Source organism: Nothobranchius furzeri, chromosome 12 (assembly GCF_043380555.1).
Source record: "Nothobranchius furzeri strain GRZ-AD chromosome 12, NfurGRZ-RIMD1, whole genome shotgun sequence".
Taxonomy (NCBI): Eukaryota; Metazoa; Chordata; class Actinopteri; order Cyprinodontiformes; family Nothobranchiidae; genus Nothobranchius; species Nothobranchius furzeri.
This window is the reverse complement of record NC_091752.1, coordinates 5,248,993-5,266,938: the sequence shown is the minus strand read 5'-3', so window position 1 is coordinate 5,266,938 and position 17,946 is coordinate 5,248,993. Positions and strand designations below refer to the sequence as shown.

Genomic DNA, 17,946 nt, shown 5'->3' with positions numbered 1-17,946 from the left:
ACCACATGTCTTTGAGGAGAAACCCGTGTAACCCTGACCTCCTACTTTGACACTTGAACATACTCAGATGTTGTATTTTTGGCCGAAAAAAACACATTTTGTTGTTTTCCTGTGAAGCTTCTGGGCAAGCAGCTTTCATAACTAATCATTGATTAGATTATTTTTACAAACTCTCAGAACCTGCCTTTATAATGCACGATTCTTAAATTTATTCTTAAATTTATTTTCTTTTACCTATTAGCAAATACAGTTCAGGGGTCCCATTTATCAAACATTGGTAGAATCCTTACTAAAAATGTACTTAAGCTCAGCAAAAGTATGTACTTAAGCCAAGCAGGTTTGTGATCTATCAAACATGGAGTACGCCCAGCTGCACGCAATCTTCGCTTCATAAATCAGAGGCTATCTAGAAAGGTTCTCAGCTGCATTTTAGTCACATCCCGCCCTCACCACGCCCACTTACTGCCATAAATAGTCAATGCAAAGTGCCTTGTGGATCTCATGCATATACATAAGCCGGCTTGTTGCAGGATTTCGATCATGACCGCAGATCAAGGAAGCGCTATTTCACAAGCAGAAGTTGAGGTACTTGTGGGTGAGGTGGAGAAATGAAAGGAAGTGCTTTTGCAAAACAAATAAGAGAAAATCCACGGAGTGGCACAGCGTTGCTGAAGCCGTCAGCTCTGAGTTCTTCAGAGAGATCTGTGGCGGATATAAAAAAATGGTCCAATCGGGATTCGATCCCCAGACTCCAGGGCGAAAGCCACACATGCCAACCAGTCAGCCAAACAGAGATCTCCCGTGTACAAGTAGGCAGGGTGCATGATCAATCGGGTCACAGTGACAGGACACACACACACTGTCACAGACGCATGACATTCTGTCTCAATCTGTCCCCCTGCTGATATTCTGCATTCCGTATTCTGCGCTTCAGGCTGTGTGTGTGTGTGTGTGTGTGTGTGTGTGTGTGTGTGTGTGTGTGTGTGTGTGTGTGTGTGTGTGTGTGTGTGTGCGTGTGCGTGTGGGGGTTCTTGTTCTGTGAGAAAACGAAGCGGTACAAGTGATAATGCTGCAGGATTTCATGTGTGTAAGCCAGGTCCTTAGGCCTAGTCCACACGTAGCCGGGGTTTTTTAAAAACGGATATCCGCCCCTCCAAAAACTTGCATCCACACCACCGCGTTTTAAAAACAAACTCTGTCCACACGTACCCGGATAAATACGTTGTTATGGACATGCCAGACCTGTAGGCGGCAGTACTTCCCCCGTTCTTAAACTCGTCCTTCGTCTGTGGTCTTCCGCAAGGAGCAGTAATTCCTCTTGCAAAAACAAACAAGCAGAAAGCGCTTGGACAATTGATGGATCGGGTAGTGACAGAGGGCAGCTCTGAAGGCTTCCGTGATGCCGGCTAGTGTAAACACAGGTCGCACACGTGATGTCAGCATTTTTTTGTTGCGGAAAGTGACGTTGCGGACCTTAAAACTCCATTTTGTCTGTCCACACGCAGACACCCAAAACGGAGAAAACGCAGATCTTCACTTTGGCCGGAGTTTTTAAAAAGATCCGTTTTGGTGTGAAAAAACTCCGTTTTCGTGTGGATGACAGGCCAAAACGTAGAAAAATATCTACGTTTTGGCAGATCCCCGGCTACATGTGGACAGGGCCTCAGTCAACTTAAAGTTACACACATTTTTCCGCTAACTTTTCTTTCATAAATTCCAAAGTTTGCATGGAAAGTTGCTTACGCAGTTTTCTGACCCCATTTTGTGCGTAAGCAAGCTTGATAAATGAGACCCCAGATATGTAGCTTCAGAGTGTCGGATTCTTGTTTATATCCTCTAAAAATGTAACTTAGATCTTTTTGTGACTCCCAACCCCAGAGTGATCTCCTACCCTCAATGTAGTTATCTGCCCTAATATCAGTCTTGGTATCACCACCTGTCTCTGGCATCCTATCATCCATTATCTCCACCTCACCTCCCTGCTGTTTCTCATCTATGCCTTCATTCCACTATCCACCATCTCAAATGTCAGCTGAAGATTAAACCTCCCCCAATCCGTCTCTGTCTCCCTGCTCATTGACCAGTAAAGGGTAGTATCTGGCTATCCTCAAGTCTTTATCAAGTGTCTCCTTGAGCGTCAGTACTAATGATGTGTACACACACACACACACACACACACACACACACACACACACACACACACACACACACACACACACACACACACACACACATCACAGCCTTGGAAGTGTGGGAGCAGTTTGAGGCAAACACCACCATGTGGTCAGCAAATAAAAACAGACCAAGTCATGTGGGGATGTACCTTGGAGATGTCTGCTTCTATAATGGTCCTTTGGTTTGGTCGGATGGGCTCTGGCATTGCCGTCACATTTTGGTTGTTCATACCTGCAAAAGCATATTCCAAACAACAAAAGTCTGACTGAAAAGGGGGATTGTTTACAGGAGCAAAACCATCCTCGTAAAATCAGAGGAATCCTGTGTTTCCTAATTACCCTTTAGTCAAATCTTAGGGATTCAAATAATTGTTTTGTGGCAAACCAGTGGCTGTGAAAGTCGTCCAAAGTAGGGAGAGGATTTAGAGTTGGTATGAGGACAGAGAGGAGGAGGGATAGTGAGGAAGGAGACGGAAGAAGAGAGGGGGACGGAGAGCGTGGGACACAAGGAAGCTTTCTCTGCTTTCCTTTGAGACAGTAATGTCTCTATTGCTGCTGTGTGACTGTGTCAAAAGCTGGCCAAGTATAATCCACAGTGCATACGTGTCCTAATGTGCTATCTGGCACTCTGCCTGATGCCTTGTTAACATGATGCTCAGCAACGTTGCTTAATAAGACCGCTCCAATCTGTAAAACTGACTGTTTTCACTGTTTTAGCTCATTCTTTTTTTTTGTTTTGTTGTTGCTTGCTTAGAGACCTTCAGAAGTTTAAACGTGGGAGCAAAGTCTGGACAAACGTAAGTATGCTAGGGATGGGTACCGAATTCGGTACTTTTTAAGGTACCGACCGAATGCCACAGTACCGACCGAGCACTGATTCACTTCATTTGAAACGGTGCCTCGTTTTGGTGCCCGTCCTTCACAACGAGAACTTGCCTAGACAGCTGCGCATGCGCAAGAGCGTTATGTCATCGGTAGCTGCGAGCGAGTTGTAAACAGAGCAGCTCCGGTAGGTAAATAAAATGTTTAAGATAACGTTAGCTTGATTTGTTAGCTTCCGTTTCGCTAATGGTGCATTCCCTTTCTCCTCGGATCTCAGAAATTCTGACTAGAACAACATGAACGCGCTCTAACGTTTGGCCTCACTTTACTAAATGCGACGGGTGATTGGGTGAAGATGAAACCAGTGACAACGATCTAAGTTTGAGGCATCATTGTTTTAATCTGCTCCAGCAGTTAAATAAACTGTTTAAGATAACGTTAGCTTGATATGTTAGCTTCCATTGCCACCATTGTTATCAGCTAATGGTGCGTTCGCTTTCTCCTCGGAAATTCTAACTTCCCAGTAGGAAAAATCAAATGAAAAAAGGACGGCAAAAGGAATGAAGATACACAGTAAATTTAGTTCACAGTAAAGATGTTTGCTTCAGTTTAATTATCAGCTTATAAAACTACAAGGATGATGTTAAAATACAAACAGTTGGATGTTATTTATCGTTATATTTATCAAATATGGTTATATATTGAGAAAAATATATATTTAATTATAAAAGGGAATAAAATAATAAACACTCAAAAGTATCAAAAATTGGTACCGTTAAGTACCGGTATCGATTCGTAGGTACTGGGAATTAGTACCGGATCGATTCAAATGTCAAAGGTACCCATCCCTAAGTATGACTCATCCTATCTGAAAGACTGTTAAATGGTAACTCTGCTCTAGGATGCTTAACAATCACTTGACCGCTTTAACGGTGAACTCAAAGCTGACAAATTATTGGCAAACTTTTATAAAGGTAAACTATTCTCCTTTAAGATTCAAGATTCTTTAATTGTCATTGTACAGGTACACAACAAAATTGTCAAATGCTAGCCTACCTGGTTGAGGTCCCAGGTATGGGCCTTCCAGTGTCCACCAGAACACACCAGCAGTAGCCAGTGGAGGGATGGCATTGGACTGGCTTGTAGAGACCGCCATGGGCACAGTCTGGTACAAACACAGCGTCGTTATTGTGCAGCCTCTTCTCTTCCACAGCAGACTGATGCTCCTGGTCACACGATGAGGCTGGATAAAGAAGAATGGTTAAATATATCAACTTTTTTAGGCTGCAGTAGTTGGCAAGCTCCTACCCGGATAAACCAAAACATCCCTAGTCAGATCTGATTGGGCTGACTGTTGCATCTGTGAGCATTGGCGTAGATTGGCTCTGGACATTGGTGGGGTCTTATACATCTAACACCAACAGAGCATGATTAACATAGTTAGTTCTCTTTCTCTCTCAGAGAAAAGTAAATCATCAGGTAAATCACCTGTAGATGAGCTACAGATGTTTAACCTGCTGTATGCTAGCACTGCCAATAACGTTATTATGATGGACTCATTTGATTAGCTAACTTGACTTTAAGTGACTTCCACGTTTCTTTGGAAAATGGCTCCTTATGTCCTCAGCCTTCTTCTTTTTGCCTCCATTCTCATGTAAACTACTTTAGTGAGACTCTTATTTTGTTTGCAGCCAGACAGGATGTGGTGTGCAGCGCTTTTACTGTGCTGACCGGAGGTGTGTGGGTTGGTTGTTGGGAACGTGACTGCTGTAATGTGAAGTGACGGTGGTGTCAATAAAAAAGCCTCTCGAGTTCATGGCTGTCCGTCTCTCTTCATGTGCAGCTTTTATCCGGGTAGCGTCATCCTCTCAGGGCCCTCGGTTACACTCACTTGCTTTGGGCCCCATGCATCACATCGCATCGCAGACACAGGGGTCTTGCATACGACTGGAACGTTTTCCTTTGGCGCTGCAAACGACCAGCGTAGTTTGTCTCAGGTGAGTCTCCCGTGACAGCATGCACAGCCAGTCACCCTGGCCATATGCAGAGGTAGGACTTTTTTGAATTGTATTTTTGAATTGAATTGAAGGACTTTCCTACTTGACTTTCTGTAAACTCGTGTTTGGGTCCATACAAAGGACGTCTGCAGTGGTCTTGATGAAAGACGGGTGGAAATGTTCAGGCCTTTTCTTCTCGTGTGCAGCACATCCTCTTCAGGATTATGAATAATATTTTCCTCTTAACTTTCAGTAGAGATCTTTACCCGCTCAAAGAAATGCCTCCCTTTTTTAAACCAAGTCTTCTTGCTTCAGTTCCTCTGTATGGACCCCCTTTGTCGGGGTGGGGGTTAGTTTTTAAAAAAAAAAATTCATCTCAGTACCTCAAAAAAACATATGCTAATCAAAACCATCAATGCTGCATTTTTCTAGCTCTTTATTGGCTGTAAATTATGGTAATGGGATTCACACACAAACCCACACAAGCACAGAAGGTTCTCATCTTTGGGCCAGCATAAAGTACAGAGAGCAACTCAGTTCCCCAAGAGCAAAAGGCTGATATGACGATAAACGTGCACGTGTGTTAAAGGAGAAGATCCTGTGTTGGTGCCATGTGAAGATAATTACAGACTCGCTGCAATGCAGAAACCACAGTCAAGCAGATCCTCAAAGCCCGATGCACTTCAACACCAAGACGTATGGGTTTCACAACCCACCATCTGTCCTTAAAGGACAGGAACAGACCCAAACTGGGATGGCTCGCACACGTAAGATGAATGCAAAGTGGACTTTTAGCTGAGGTTTGCAAATACCTGGTTGCCACCATTAAAGAAAAGAGTGGCCTTTGATACTCACGCGATGTCCTGGTTCTGTTCTGTCGACTGCGCTCCTGTTCCTTCCATAAAGTCGGATACTGGGAAGCAATGTCTGAGGGAAATCACAGAGACGGCTTTATTAGAACAACGTTCTGACAAACAGTTCTGCTTTGTTTTGTGTCAGCTTTCCTTTGTTCAGTCTCAAATCAGTTTTCTCTGCTTCCATCCAAGGAGTCAGAACTGACAAATCAAGACCCTACAAGAGGCTGTTTTAAGGTGTGGCGGTAGACCCACCAAGCATCTTGTTACGGATGAAGAAATGAGCCAATCAGCGACATTCCCCAGCACCAACACCTACTCTAGGCCCAAAGTTATGGCTTAACATCAAAGACCTCCAGTTTAAAGTTGAATACAAGGAAATCTCTTTCCATTACATTGGCTCAATTGAGATTTAGTCTGTGGCTGATCCCTGTGCGATCCTTGTTCATTCACCTCACTTTTCTTGTTTCCGGACTACAATCTTTTTTGAGTTTTTATGACTCCCTGCTCTTTCTGTCAGAATGATTGATGTCCAGCAGACGGTGTAGCAGCTCTGGAAGTGTACAGTGTATTGTAAATTAGGAAGTCTATGGGCTGGAGGAATGTGACTGAGTCAATAGATCCTGGATAAGATCCTACTGCAGGACTTCAGTTGCGAGTTTCTGATGTATTCAGTGGCACCTGCAGCGTATAGAACGCTCTCATGGCCATTTCCTTTCTTTTCCCACTCGCTTTTCCCTCCTTTATTACAGACATAGAGACTCAAATTCCTGCACGGTCATAGATGCCATCTATCTATCAATTTTCTTTCGCTTATCCGAGTTCAGGTTGTGGGGGCAGCAGCCTTAGGAAAGAGGCCCAGACTTTTCTCTCCCTGGCCACTTGGGCCAGCTTCTCTGGGGGAATCCCGAGGCATTCCCTGACCAGCCGTAGTCAGACATAGTCTCTCTAGCGTGTCCTGGGTCTTCCTTTAGGTCTCCTCCCGGTTGGACATGCCCAGAAAACCTCACCAGGGAGACATCCAGGAGGCATACTAACAAGATTAAATTTGAGGCTCACATCAATCAAGTGATCCGGTCCAGTTTCTTTCACCTGAGACGCCTTGCTAAAATCAAGCCTATGCTGTCGAGAGCCCACCTGGAGCGGGTACTGCATGCCTTTGTTATTTCTAGACTTGATTACTGCAACTCTCTCTATGCAGGGTTGTGTCAGTCATCACTGCGTCACCTACAGGTTGTGCAGAACAGCGCAGCCAGGTTCCTGACTGGGACCAGGAAACGGGACCACATCAGTCCGGTTCTGGCCTCCCTGCACTGGCTTCCGGTTTGCTATCATGCACAATTCAAAATCCTCGTCTTTGTTTACAATTTCTTCCAGGGTGGTGCTCCTCCCTATCTGGCCACACTCCTGAACAAACATTCCCCATCACGCGCTCTGCGCTCCTCTGACCAAGGCCTGCTCACTGTCCCTCGTTCTAGGTGTAGTACTCGCGGGGACCGGGCTTTCTCAGTACTAGCACCGTCACTCTGGAACCAGTTGCCACCCTCAGTTAGGCTGTCCCCATCTCTGCAAGTCTTTAAGAGTCGCCTAAAAACACACCTCCTCCGCTTGGCGTTTCCTGAACATGTTTGATTCGGCCCTCTTTTACGTTGAATTTCTTTCACAGTTTTCATGGTTCACTCTATCCCTTGTTTTACCCATCTGTCCTGTAATAGAATGTTTCACCTTTTTTTGTAATTTGTATTTTGTAATTTGAATTTCTTTTATTTCTGAATTGCTTTTATTTTTGATTTATTCACTATATTTGTACTTCTACTGTACCATGTTCAGCGCCTTGGGCTTCCTGACAGGGTTGTGGAAGGCGCTTTATAAATAAAGCTTTGATTGATTGATTGATTGATTGATTGATTGATTGATTGATTGATTGATTGATTGATTGAAGATGCACGGGCCAATTCAACTGGATGCATCACCAGTTATTACAGAATAATTTCTCCTTTTTAATGCAACAATTTGTATTTAAATTTGAACAGTGGAAAGATCTGATTAGCACCCTTTACAGTGAGGTACAAGTTGTAAGAATCATGCATTTGTCAAAAAGCAACAGTTAAAGATATAGTTACCATAGTACACCAAATCTGTGCTAAAATCACTGGTGCCTCAAACATGCACAAGATCCATGCTGGTCACCAGCTTGGTCACATTTCCCTCTGGAATGACATCCTCTTCCTCAATCAGCAGTTGTTAAAAGGTTGACTGGTGTGGTGTGTTGGTCGTAGCACACACATCATCACCAAGGTGTCAGAGAGCTTTCAATCAGGAGCCAATCACACATGTGACTGGAACACCTGGCATCAGTTGACCCTTAAGTGAGTATCTACAGCAGAACATCTGGGTGGATTTTCATGCATTTTGGGAGGTTCCATTCACTCATTCATTTGTGTTTCTGATTTAATGGAGACTCGACCTTCACAAGTTGTTGTAAAGAGCACTAATCCAGTTTTAGGGTCATTTAACTTCCTGAGACCCAAATTTGTATTTGGTGTGATGTAAAATAAAATAAAATATTGACAAGTTTCCTAAAAAATAGAAGTAAAAAAAGATTTTTTTTTTAACTTAAATTCAATATCAAAAATGCTCTCATGTGTGCATGCAGGGTCTCAGGAGGTTAAAATTAAACACCAACTGGTATTGGAAAGGAATCTTTGACTGAAAGAACATTTCCAAATTTTTTGAAAGAGAACAAAGAAGAAATGGGATGACAGTGTCAAGGGAGTTAAGTGCCCATCTCGTAACTGAAGGGTTGTGGGATCGAGTCCCACTTGGTCTGTTGCAGTCGTTGTGTCCTTGTACTAGACACTTAACCACCCATGCTGCTGGTGGTGGTCGTAGGGACCGGTGGCACCTGAGTTTGGCAGTCTTGCGTTCCAGGACAGCCGTGGCTACGTAACTCATTTCCACCAGAGTGTGTGTACATGAATGAATAACTGATTGTGTTGTGAAGTCATCCCTAAAGGCAGGACACACACTCACGGCGAGGTGTCCTTCCAGTATTACGGCCCTCACCTCTGGAACGATCTGCCGGAGGACCTCAGGGCCGCAGAGAACGTTCACGTTTTAAGTCCAGGCTCAAGACCCGCCTATTTAGGTTAGCTTTTATCTAATTATTTATCATAGTTTTATTTCTCGATTTACATGATTATATTTATTACAGGCGTTGCATGTTTTGTATGATTATATTTTAGCACAGTTTCATTATTTAATAATATTATTATTTTCCTGTCCATATGATTTTATTTATTATTTATTTTCCCACTTTTATCATTTATGTTAGCTCTTTTATTTCCATATTTTTACTCATTTTAATCCAGTGTTTTCTCTGTGGGGGCCCTCTTTGGGGGCCCTCTGTGGGGGCCCTCTGCCCCAGGGGCGGTGGTCAACTGTTGCTTCCTGGGTGCTCTACAACAGGTAGTGTTTGAGTGGAGGTGGGGGTCTATGCTCTGTCTCCTCTGAGCACCCTGACTTAGTTGCTGTGGAAGATCTGATGCTGTCGGGGCAGACGGCTCCTCTGATGGCGTTTCCTTGCCTTACCTTACTTGGTTCATCTGGACTCAGCCAAATGTGTGTGTGCGCGCATGCATATGTCTGTTAACGTTTTCAAACTGTTATGGGCAGTGCTTAATTTGTAATTCAAATGTTCGCGGAACAGATGCCAGAACACGCACGAGGGGTGGGGTGGGGGGTGGGGGGTGGGGGGGCAGCGAAACGCAAAACAGAAAGCGTGAAAGGATGTGAGCCGACATAAACAATCGCGTGTAAAATTTGTTTTTGTGGTGGCGACACTTTGATAATGTTACTGTGGCCGTGCTCAGGACGCATCTGTCTGGAGCACGACAACGATCAGAGCTCTGCGCCTCTCCGCTCAAAATAATCCCCGGAGAGTCCACATAGATACATTTATATAAGTAGAACCAGGATCATTTTTGGGCTCCCCCTGGGTGTGTTGAGGGCTTCCAGGAGCTCCCTAGCTCACCCTTAATTCGAATCCTGCGTATAGCCCAAGTTATTCGCGTGAGTTGCCGGATCCTAGCAGATACAGTAGTTGCCGGAACGGTCCTTTCAAAATAAGAGTTCCCGGATCTTAGTCCGGCAAGATCCGGCTCAAATGACGCACTGGTTGTGGGAATTTGGGGTCATTTTAATTCTGTAAAGCACTTTGAGTCGCACTTTGCTTGAAAATCGCTTTATAAATAAAATTGATTGATTGATTGATTGATTGATTGATTGATTGATTGATTGATTGATTGATTGATCTGAAGTGCCTTGGGGGGTTGTAGAACCCTAGAAGGCGCTATACAAATACAGGCCATTTACTGTATTCTTACAAACTCTGGTCCAATCTCTACGCCTCAGTTTCCACGGATTTACCTGTCACCACGTCTGCTCGCTTTGTCTCTCTTAACTAACCCAATGCATCCTGCTCTTGTTCCGTTCTTCTTCTGTTAATGATTTATAAGCTTAGCACTGATTCGGAGTCCGCTGCAAATTCTCAGACACAGTTAAATTCATCTCAATAATATGATGAGATCTTACCATCGTCTTCAGTAACGGGCTGTGGATCCACCTCTATGACTGCTTCATCTGCATTTAGAATGGAGAATATTTGCAAGGAGACTACAATTACAAGAGTCAGTGAGATCAGAGAACTGTACAGCATGAGATTTTGCACATTGCCCGGTCAAGAGGGACAGAGAGGGAGTGAAAGTAGGGTAAGGTGGAGTGAAAGATGTGCACGAGTTTAAAAAGGAAAGAGATTTGTTGAAAAAGAGAAGAAAAATAAGCATGGCGTAGTGGTCTCATCATCCTGGGATTTCAAATCGTTCATTAAGAGAGGTAGTTACGCTAAAGAGGGTAAATTGAGGTCGATTAAAGAAGAGAAGAGCTTTTATATAAAATGGGAGATGTGGAAAGGCAGAGAAACAAGTGTGAGATAAACCAATTAGTGGTGGGGAGTATGACTTGGTTCGCTTGGTGTTTCTGTGTTTAACCTGTGGTGAAAAGGGTGTGATTCACTTTTATTCTGGTCAAATTAAAGGTCCATTTATTTTCTTCAGACAGAAATCCTCTAACGTGTGGCTCCACAGACAATAAAATATTAATTACCAATAATTTTCTAGTGAAAAATAGAGACCTTTCAAGAAATGCAAAGCTTCGTATTGGGTTTAGTAGAGTTAAAACACATCACGTCAGTGTTTCCGAGTGCTGGGGAAAAGTTATCATCCCTTGCAGATATTTTCTGGTTTCGCCTTTTTGTTACTTAAACGTTTCACCTCAATAAACATCAAGAAAACCTGAGCAAACACACAGCCCAGTTTTCAGATGATGACTTCATTTACTGAGGGATCTATCTGCATTTACTCAGCAGTATTTAATTTGATATTGACTTTAAAAGTAATTTACCACAATGAATTGCCTCAGTTCAGTAAAGAAAACGTTATTCTTTCTCTTCTTCTTTTGGTGTAATTTTGATTTGGATTTATGATGAACCGCAAATGATGATCTTTACTTTGTGGCCTTTTACAAGACTGTAACACCTCTTTAAGCATCAGCCAGGAAAGCCCCGCGCCATTTGTGGTCACAAGGCATCAGTTTTACGGCTGTTTGTCAGTCATCAGCCACACGTGATTCCAGCCTGTGAAAAAACGTTAAATCAAGCAACACAAAGCCACGGACAGCAAATTGCTCAGTGTGCAGCTGCCTGTATCCTGATAATAAAAGCGCATGAAAGGATATCAAATGCTTTAGGTACCAATGGACTTCATTTGAACCAAAATATTGACGCAACCACGGCTGTTTTCAGCACTGGCAAACCACAAACCTACAATTTATTCTGCTTTTCACCACCCTGTTTATCCAACCAGTTCAGATTGGACCACAACCAACCCTGTCACCTCCCTTCCCTCCCTCTCACAACACTCCTCCTCCTACTTTCTCAATTTCTTGCCTTTCCACTTGATGTATGTGTAACAACTTGTCCAAGACAGACACTATGCCCGCGACTGTTTACAGTGGGAAATACGCAGATGCAGAAATCACGCTGACAGGAATAACTCATGTGGCAAACAGAAAGGGAATGAATGTATGTGCGCTTTCTCTCCCTCTCTCACTCACACACACACACACACACACACACACACACACACACACACACACACACACGCACCCTGAAAAAAACAAAATGAGCCACATTCAGAACATCCAAATTACATCAGATAAACAAATGTACAGTTTTAGAGGAAATTGCATCTGGAAAAAGATGGAATGATGAGAGACGGAGTTAAAGAAGAATGACGGATGATGTGTGGAAATATCCTTGTGTTTTATGACACTGCAGCTGAAAAAGAACCAGACGATAGAGAAATACGGTTAGACACGACAAACGTACAGGTTTATTACAGCAGCTGTCCGGAACAGGTCGTTACCGGTTTCTGAGCTGTTTGCATTCTGTGTTAAGGGGATTATTTAGCCATTATGAAGACCAATGTTTATTACTAATGCAGCAAATCTTTGTTTCACAGTTATTTTGTGATTATTTACAGGCATGAAAATCACCAGCAGCAGCGAAATGGGGAATATTTCCTACATCCAGGGACAAGTTCAGAAGGAAATCTTAAAATTTTTGCCAAAATAACCATCAAAAGCAAATAAGATGTTGGTGTAGGGATTTATCAAATGATAACGTCATAAATGATTAGAGATTGGAGCGATTTTAGAACAGCAGCAATGTAATGTGGTCTCGGCTCCAGTAGAACTAGCCATTAGCTTATCAGTCCTTCAAACTGAGGTCATTCAGGAAGCTATCTGCAACAGGTAAGATAATTATCAGCATTATTTCTGACATGGCCGTGACACAGATGGATATTCATGCACATTTGAACAAGATTTCTGCTGCTGCTGCTGCCTCTCAACGGTTTGGCTGCAACAACAGATCTACGTTTGAAAAATTAGCAGCAAATTCTCAATGAAATACCGTAAATCCTCTAATACAGGCCCGGGCCTGTATTTGACTCAAGCTCCAGGCCTTTATTGGAAGGAGGACCAGAATTAGAGACAGGCCTCAATTTCTATTTGAGCAAAATGAACTAATGGATCGCTGGAGTTTTTGACAATTAAAATTGCGCCCACATTTTCAAAGTTAAACACATTTCTTTTAACAAACGGTAGTTTCTGCTTCAGCCCTCTCCCCCCTCCCCCTGCGCAGCGGCCGCAAACTCACTGATGCGCCTGCAGCCTCTCGGAGTTCCTGCTGCTCTAAACATTAAAATAATTATTTCATTTTCTGTTCCTCTCTTCTGATGACCTTCAATGGTGTCTGTTTGTTGCAACCAGCAGGTACAAAAACTAACTTGTTTTTATTTGACTATTTTTCTGTCCTGCCTGTTTATTATCTTCCTGCATCTCCTCTCAATCCTAAAGAGAAACTGCTACCTGGCTTCATATATATTCACCTCATGAGTTACCTCTGAACTGCAGTTCTAAAAGATCTACCGACCGCAAAAACAGCGGAGAGCTCGCCGGCCACATCAGTTAGGTGCATCACCGAGGACAAAACAGGTGATGCGTCCCGCTCCACAGCAGCGAAACGCATCAGGCACAAATAAAAGAATAAAAGACAGAAAACATAAAAGGAAATGAGCCGACATGAACGATCGCGTGTTAAATTAGTTTTTGAGGTGGCGACACCTGATTTGATAATGTTACTGTGGCCGTGCTCAGGACGCAGATGTCTGGAGCGCGTCAACAATCAGCTTTGCATGCGCACACTGGTTAAGGTTAGGATGGGGGTGAGGGGAAGGTTAAATTGCAAGATGGTAAAGGTCACAATTTGGTTAAATGTCCATTTTACGGCGGGTGTCAGTACCGACGCTCTGGCATAGCGCGTTGCTCCTCCGACGCGCAGGAGCTTGTCACCTGCTGACAGCAGGCTGCTGTCTTTTCCGTGGACTGCATCTTGCCGGTCATTATCACGTGACAGCGACTAGTCGACGACAGGCATAAAAAGTCACTATAGAGCGGTGAAGTCGACTAGTGACTAGTTCATACAAACCCTGCTACTCCCCAGAGTGTTCTGCAGCATAATCAGCACGTTCTCTTTGAACTTGATATCAAATTTTTGCCTCGTCTTCGTCTCCGCACGGTTAAAGTTACCCTCGCGGTCTATCACTGGCAAATCAAAAGTGAGAGGGATGACACAACCGCCCCCCGTACTTGCTTGTTACCACATTCCACCCGGCCACAATAAAAAACCGGCTATTATTCACCGCCGCCGATTCCGACACCGGCCAAAATATGATACCCGGCAGTTAATTAAATGCAGGCTAATATTAGAGGATTTACGGTATTTTAGATGAGTTGTTTTGAATGGCAGAAAGAAACCCACTTTGCAAGTGGGCCCTCGTTGGACAAGAACAATTTATTTATTTTTTTATTTTAAACAAATAAAAGAATACATATAATAATTTCCAACTTAGATAACTTATCACAACCGTAATTGTTCGAAAAGGAGTAGGAAGAAGCATAGCTTATTTCACCTATCCCTAAATCAATTTACTCATACTTAAAAAATTTCAAATATCACAATACAACAACTCAAAAAGTATCAACATCAATTACAACAACGTTAACATATATTACCACTACAGTACATATAAAAATTAGTGATCCTCTTGTCTATATCTGGAAAAAATTAATTCTTTGTATAATTTCTTAAATTGCGCTATAATTAAACTTTCTTTGATTCTTTCCTCAAGAGTATTCCATAAAATAACTCCACTAATTGAAATACACGTACTTTTCAATTTTTTTCTAGCATAATGCTGCTTCAAATGTAATTCCCTTCTCAACCCATGCCCACCTTGTCTTTCTGCAGTTTTTGAATATTTCCGGGCAGTATTTTTTATTTACTTTGCACATAAATAATGCCGTCTTAAATTCTATCAAATCTATCAGCTTGCTGCTCCCAACAGAATTTGTCCTTGATTTTCCAAACGGAGATTATTCACACTATTTCAGGAGTTAAGAAGGGTTCCCCTTTAAATCAACAGCCAAGTGTATTTAAACCATTGCATGTACTGCTGACATTACTGGATGAAGACTGCAATGATGAAATCATGTCTAATACGCCATGCAGGATTTTCACAACGCATAAAACTTTCATAGTGGTTTTTATCGAGGTAGCAGCGTGTCGATGTCCCTGAACTAGAGCCATGTGTGTTAAGAGCTTTAGAATTGAAATGTGACATGTCATAGTTGCATCCCAGATATGTCTAAACATCAAAGGAGGCTGTCCAAATGTGCTGTGATCCAGCCAGGTCTCAGCAAGGACTTCATCTAATATGAAGGAAGCATGAAGGACTCAAGCCAAACGTAAAACGAGTCAAAGTGTCAGTGTCCTGATGTAAACTCTCACCTGGTTTACGTGGCTCTTTCGTTGTTGGTTTGTCTTGTCTCGATCCTGAAAATAAATATTTAAAATCAAAATTAACATCAAATATTAAAAGAAATCAAAATCAAATGAGAAGGCAAGGCAGCTTTATTAATATCTCATATTGCATACACAGAGGCAATTCAATGGGCTTTCCAACTAGTAAGAATAGCAAGAACATGAAAAAATCAATGTGACAGAAAATACAATTCAAAAATTCATAAGAAGCCGACAAAGTTAAAGTTAAAGGGTGAGCAGTTGCAGTGCACAAGGTGCAGCATAAGAAAGAGTCATCCAAAGGCTGATGAAAGCATGAAGGTTTTCAACTTTGATTTAAAAGTTTCTAGAGTTGGGGCACATTTGAGGTCATGTGGAAGCTGATTCCATCTGTCTGCAGCAAAGTAGCTAAAAGCAGCTTCACCCTGTTTGGTTCTGACCCGAGGTTCTACCAGCTGACTGTTTCCTAGGGACCTCAGAGCCCTGCTGGGCGTAGATACCTGAAGGAGATCCTACATGTATTCTGGCCCCATGCCATTGAGTGATTTATAAACTAGTAGTAGCACTTTGAAATTGATTCTGTAGTTTACTGGTAACCAGTGTAGAGATGTAAGAACAGGAGTGATGTGCTCGGTTCTCTTGGTTCTTGTTAAGACTCCAGCAGCAGCATTCTAAAGCCCCCTTCAGACAGGCCATGAAAAACGGGAATGTTCCGGACTCTGTCCGTAAGAACTTTGTGTCTGAATACAAACATCCGGATAACGTTTTCCGTAATTTAACCGGACGACGCCCCTAGTAACAAGTCCGGACTTGTTACGGACAAGGTGGCTGCTTCAGACTGGTGAGGTCGAGTTCCAGACAGGGAGGAGGGGACCGGGGGACGCTGTGCGCACCTAGATAGCTCGCTCCTGTAGCATGCGGCGAACCACGGCAGCTCGCCTCCTACGGTACCGCCTAGACGCGCGGCGGGGCGCTTCACACCCCTTCAGTGATTCCTCTAACCATTGAGCTTCATCATCCAGGTCTCTTTTGCATCTTCGTGTGCGCAGAATTATGCTTAACATAAGTCCAATCCCCCCCCCCCCCCCCCCTTCTCCCTCAGACATCTGGAACGTTTCCCTGCTGTGTGAAGGCACGGCAGCCGAAAGGACAAGTTCCGGTACAAAAGCGGCGTGTCTGAAAACACAGTTCCGGATAAAAACCGGATCGAATTGTCCACACATATTCCAGAATGTCAATCTGAAAAGGGCTTTAGTAAGCTGCAGTCAAAAGACCATTGCAACAGTCCAGCCTGCTGTAGAAGAACGCATGAATGAGTCTCTCTAGGTCTTGTCTGGTCATGAGACCTCTGAGTTGTGCTATTTGATGGAGATGATAGAACGCTGATCTAGTTATAGCCTTAATGTGACCAGTGAAGCTCAGGTCTGAATCAATTATAAATAATAATTATTATTATCATAATACCAAGATTTCTAACATGGGTCTTTGTCTTCATTCCTCTGGAACCAAGCTGAGCAATAACCTCCATCATGTCCTTTTTATTTCCAAAAACAATAACGTCAGTCTTGTCTTTGTTTACCTGGATGAAGTTTGACTTGCTCCAGACACTAGGGGACCACAGTCACTAGGCGATAGAGCTAGGTAGATGTGGGTGTCATCTGCAGTAACTACGATAGGTAACGTTGTTATTGTGTATGACCTGACCCAGGGGGAGCATGGAGAGATTGACCAGAGAACACTCTGACTTTCTTTCTAGAAAAATTTGGGATTCTTTTAAATGCAAAATTTGTTTAATTCAACATTTTTCTCACTGATTAAATTCACTAACATTGTTTTAAAGACATATAACTATAAATCAGTTGTAACAAATACAGATATGTAGCCTTCCTCTACATGACACAATTAAATCTTAAAATTTACAGTAAATACTCTGTTAAGTTGAACCTATCTCCATCGCCGTGCAGCAGCAGCAACAACCTCCCATGCAGACGGGACATGTGGCATCGGTTAGCTGATTGTACAGCTGAGACTGTCCTCTAAGATCTCTCACATTCCCTTCTGTTAAGCTTTGTTGCTCAACTCTGCAGCATGGATTTTCTTCTCGGCTTGTTTAGACCGCAACCCCATCCGCTTGTGCAATGCCGAGTCCTCGGGTGGCCCCTGAAACCCTGTGACCAACAGTCCAGTTGCAGACCACTTTCCCACAGGCTGAAGATCAAAAACTCCCTTCCCTTACAGTTATGTGATATCGTTCTATTTATTTATTCATTCATTCATTTTTAACCAGAAACATCCAATTGAGATTTCTTCTTCCAGGGGTTCCCGGTCAAGATGGCTGCAATTTTATTTATTAAAGATTCAAAAAAGGGAGAGCAGTGGTTAAAGATGGGGTTTTAATATAAATTTCAATTTTTTAAATACATGACACACACACACACACACACACACAGGGTGCCTTTTTTTTAAACACAAGTTCTATGGAAATGTTAAAAGATTAAAGTCTTTTAAATATTATTCCAAAGATGTGGGATATAAAAAAATGTACTTTACTAGGTTTTAAATTCATCAGAAGCACGTTTGATACCATTTTTGAAAGAGTAGTTTGCTAGTATGACAAT

General features: G+C 42.8%; 1 protein-coding gene across 2 annotated transcripts in view; it reads right to left on the bottom strand.

The window, feature by feature from the left end:
* smoc2 (SPARC related modular calcium binding 2) overlaps positions 1–17,946 on the bottom strand; it is a 44,051-nt gene that overhangs the window by 11,619 nt on the left and 14,486 nt on the right. The window contains exons 5-9 of one of the 2 annotated variants that reach the window (XM_015967501.3): positions 15,317–15,361; positions 10,441–10,521; positions 5,849–5,920; positions 4,053–4,239; positions 2,324–2,406 (exon numbers count right to left, since the gene is read on the bottom strand). In XM_015967501.3, coding sequence (XP_015822987.1) covers positions 2,324–2,406; positions 4,053–4,239; positions 5,849–5,920; positions 10,441–10,521; positions 15,317–15,361 — 468 coding nt within the window. The remainder of the gene's footprint in view (positions 1–2,323; positions 2,407–4,052; positions 4,240–5,848; positions 5,921–10,440; positions 10,522–15,316; positions 15,362–17,946) is intronic. The other variant, XM_015967502.3, reaches the window with a different exon arrangement.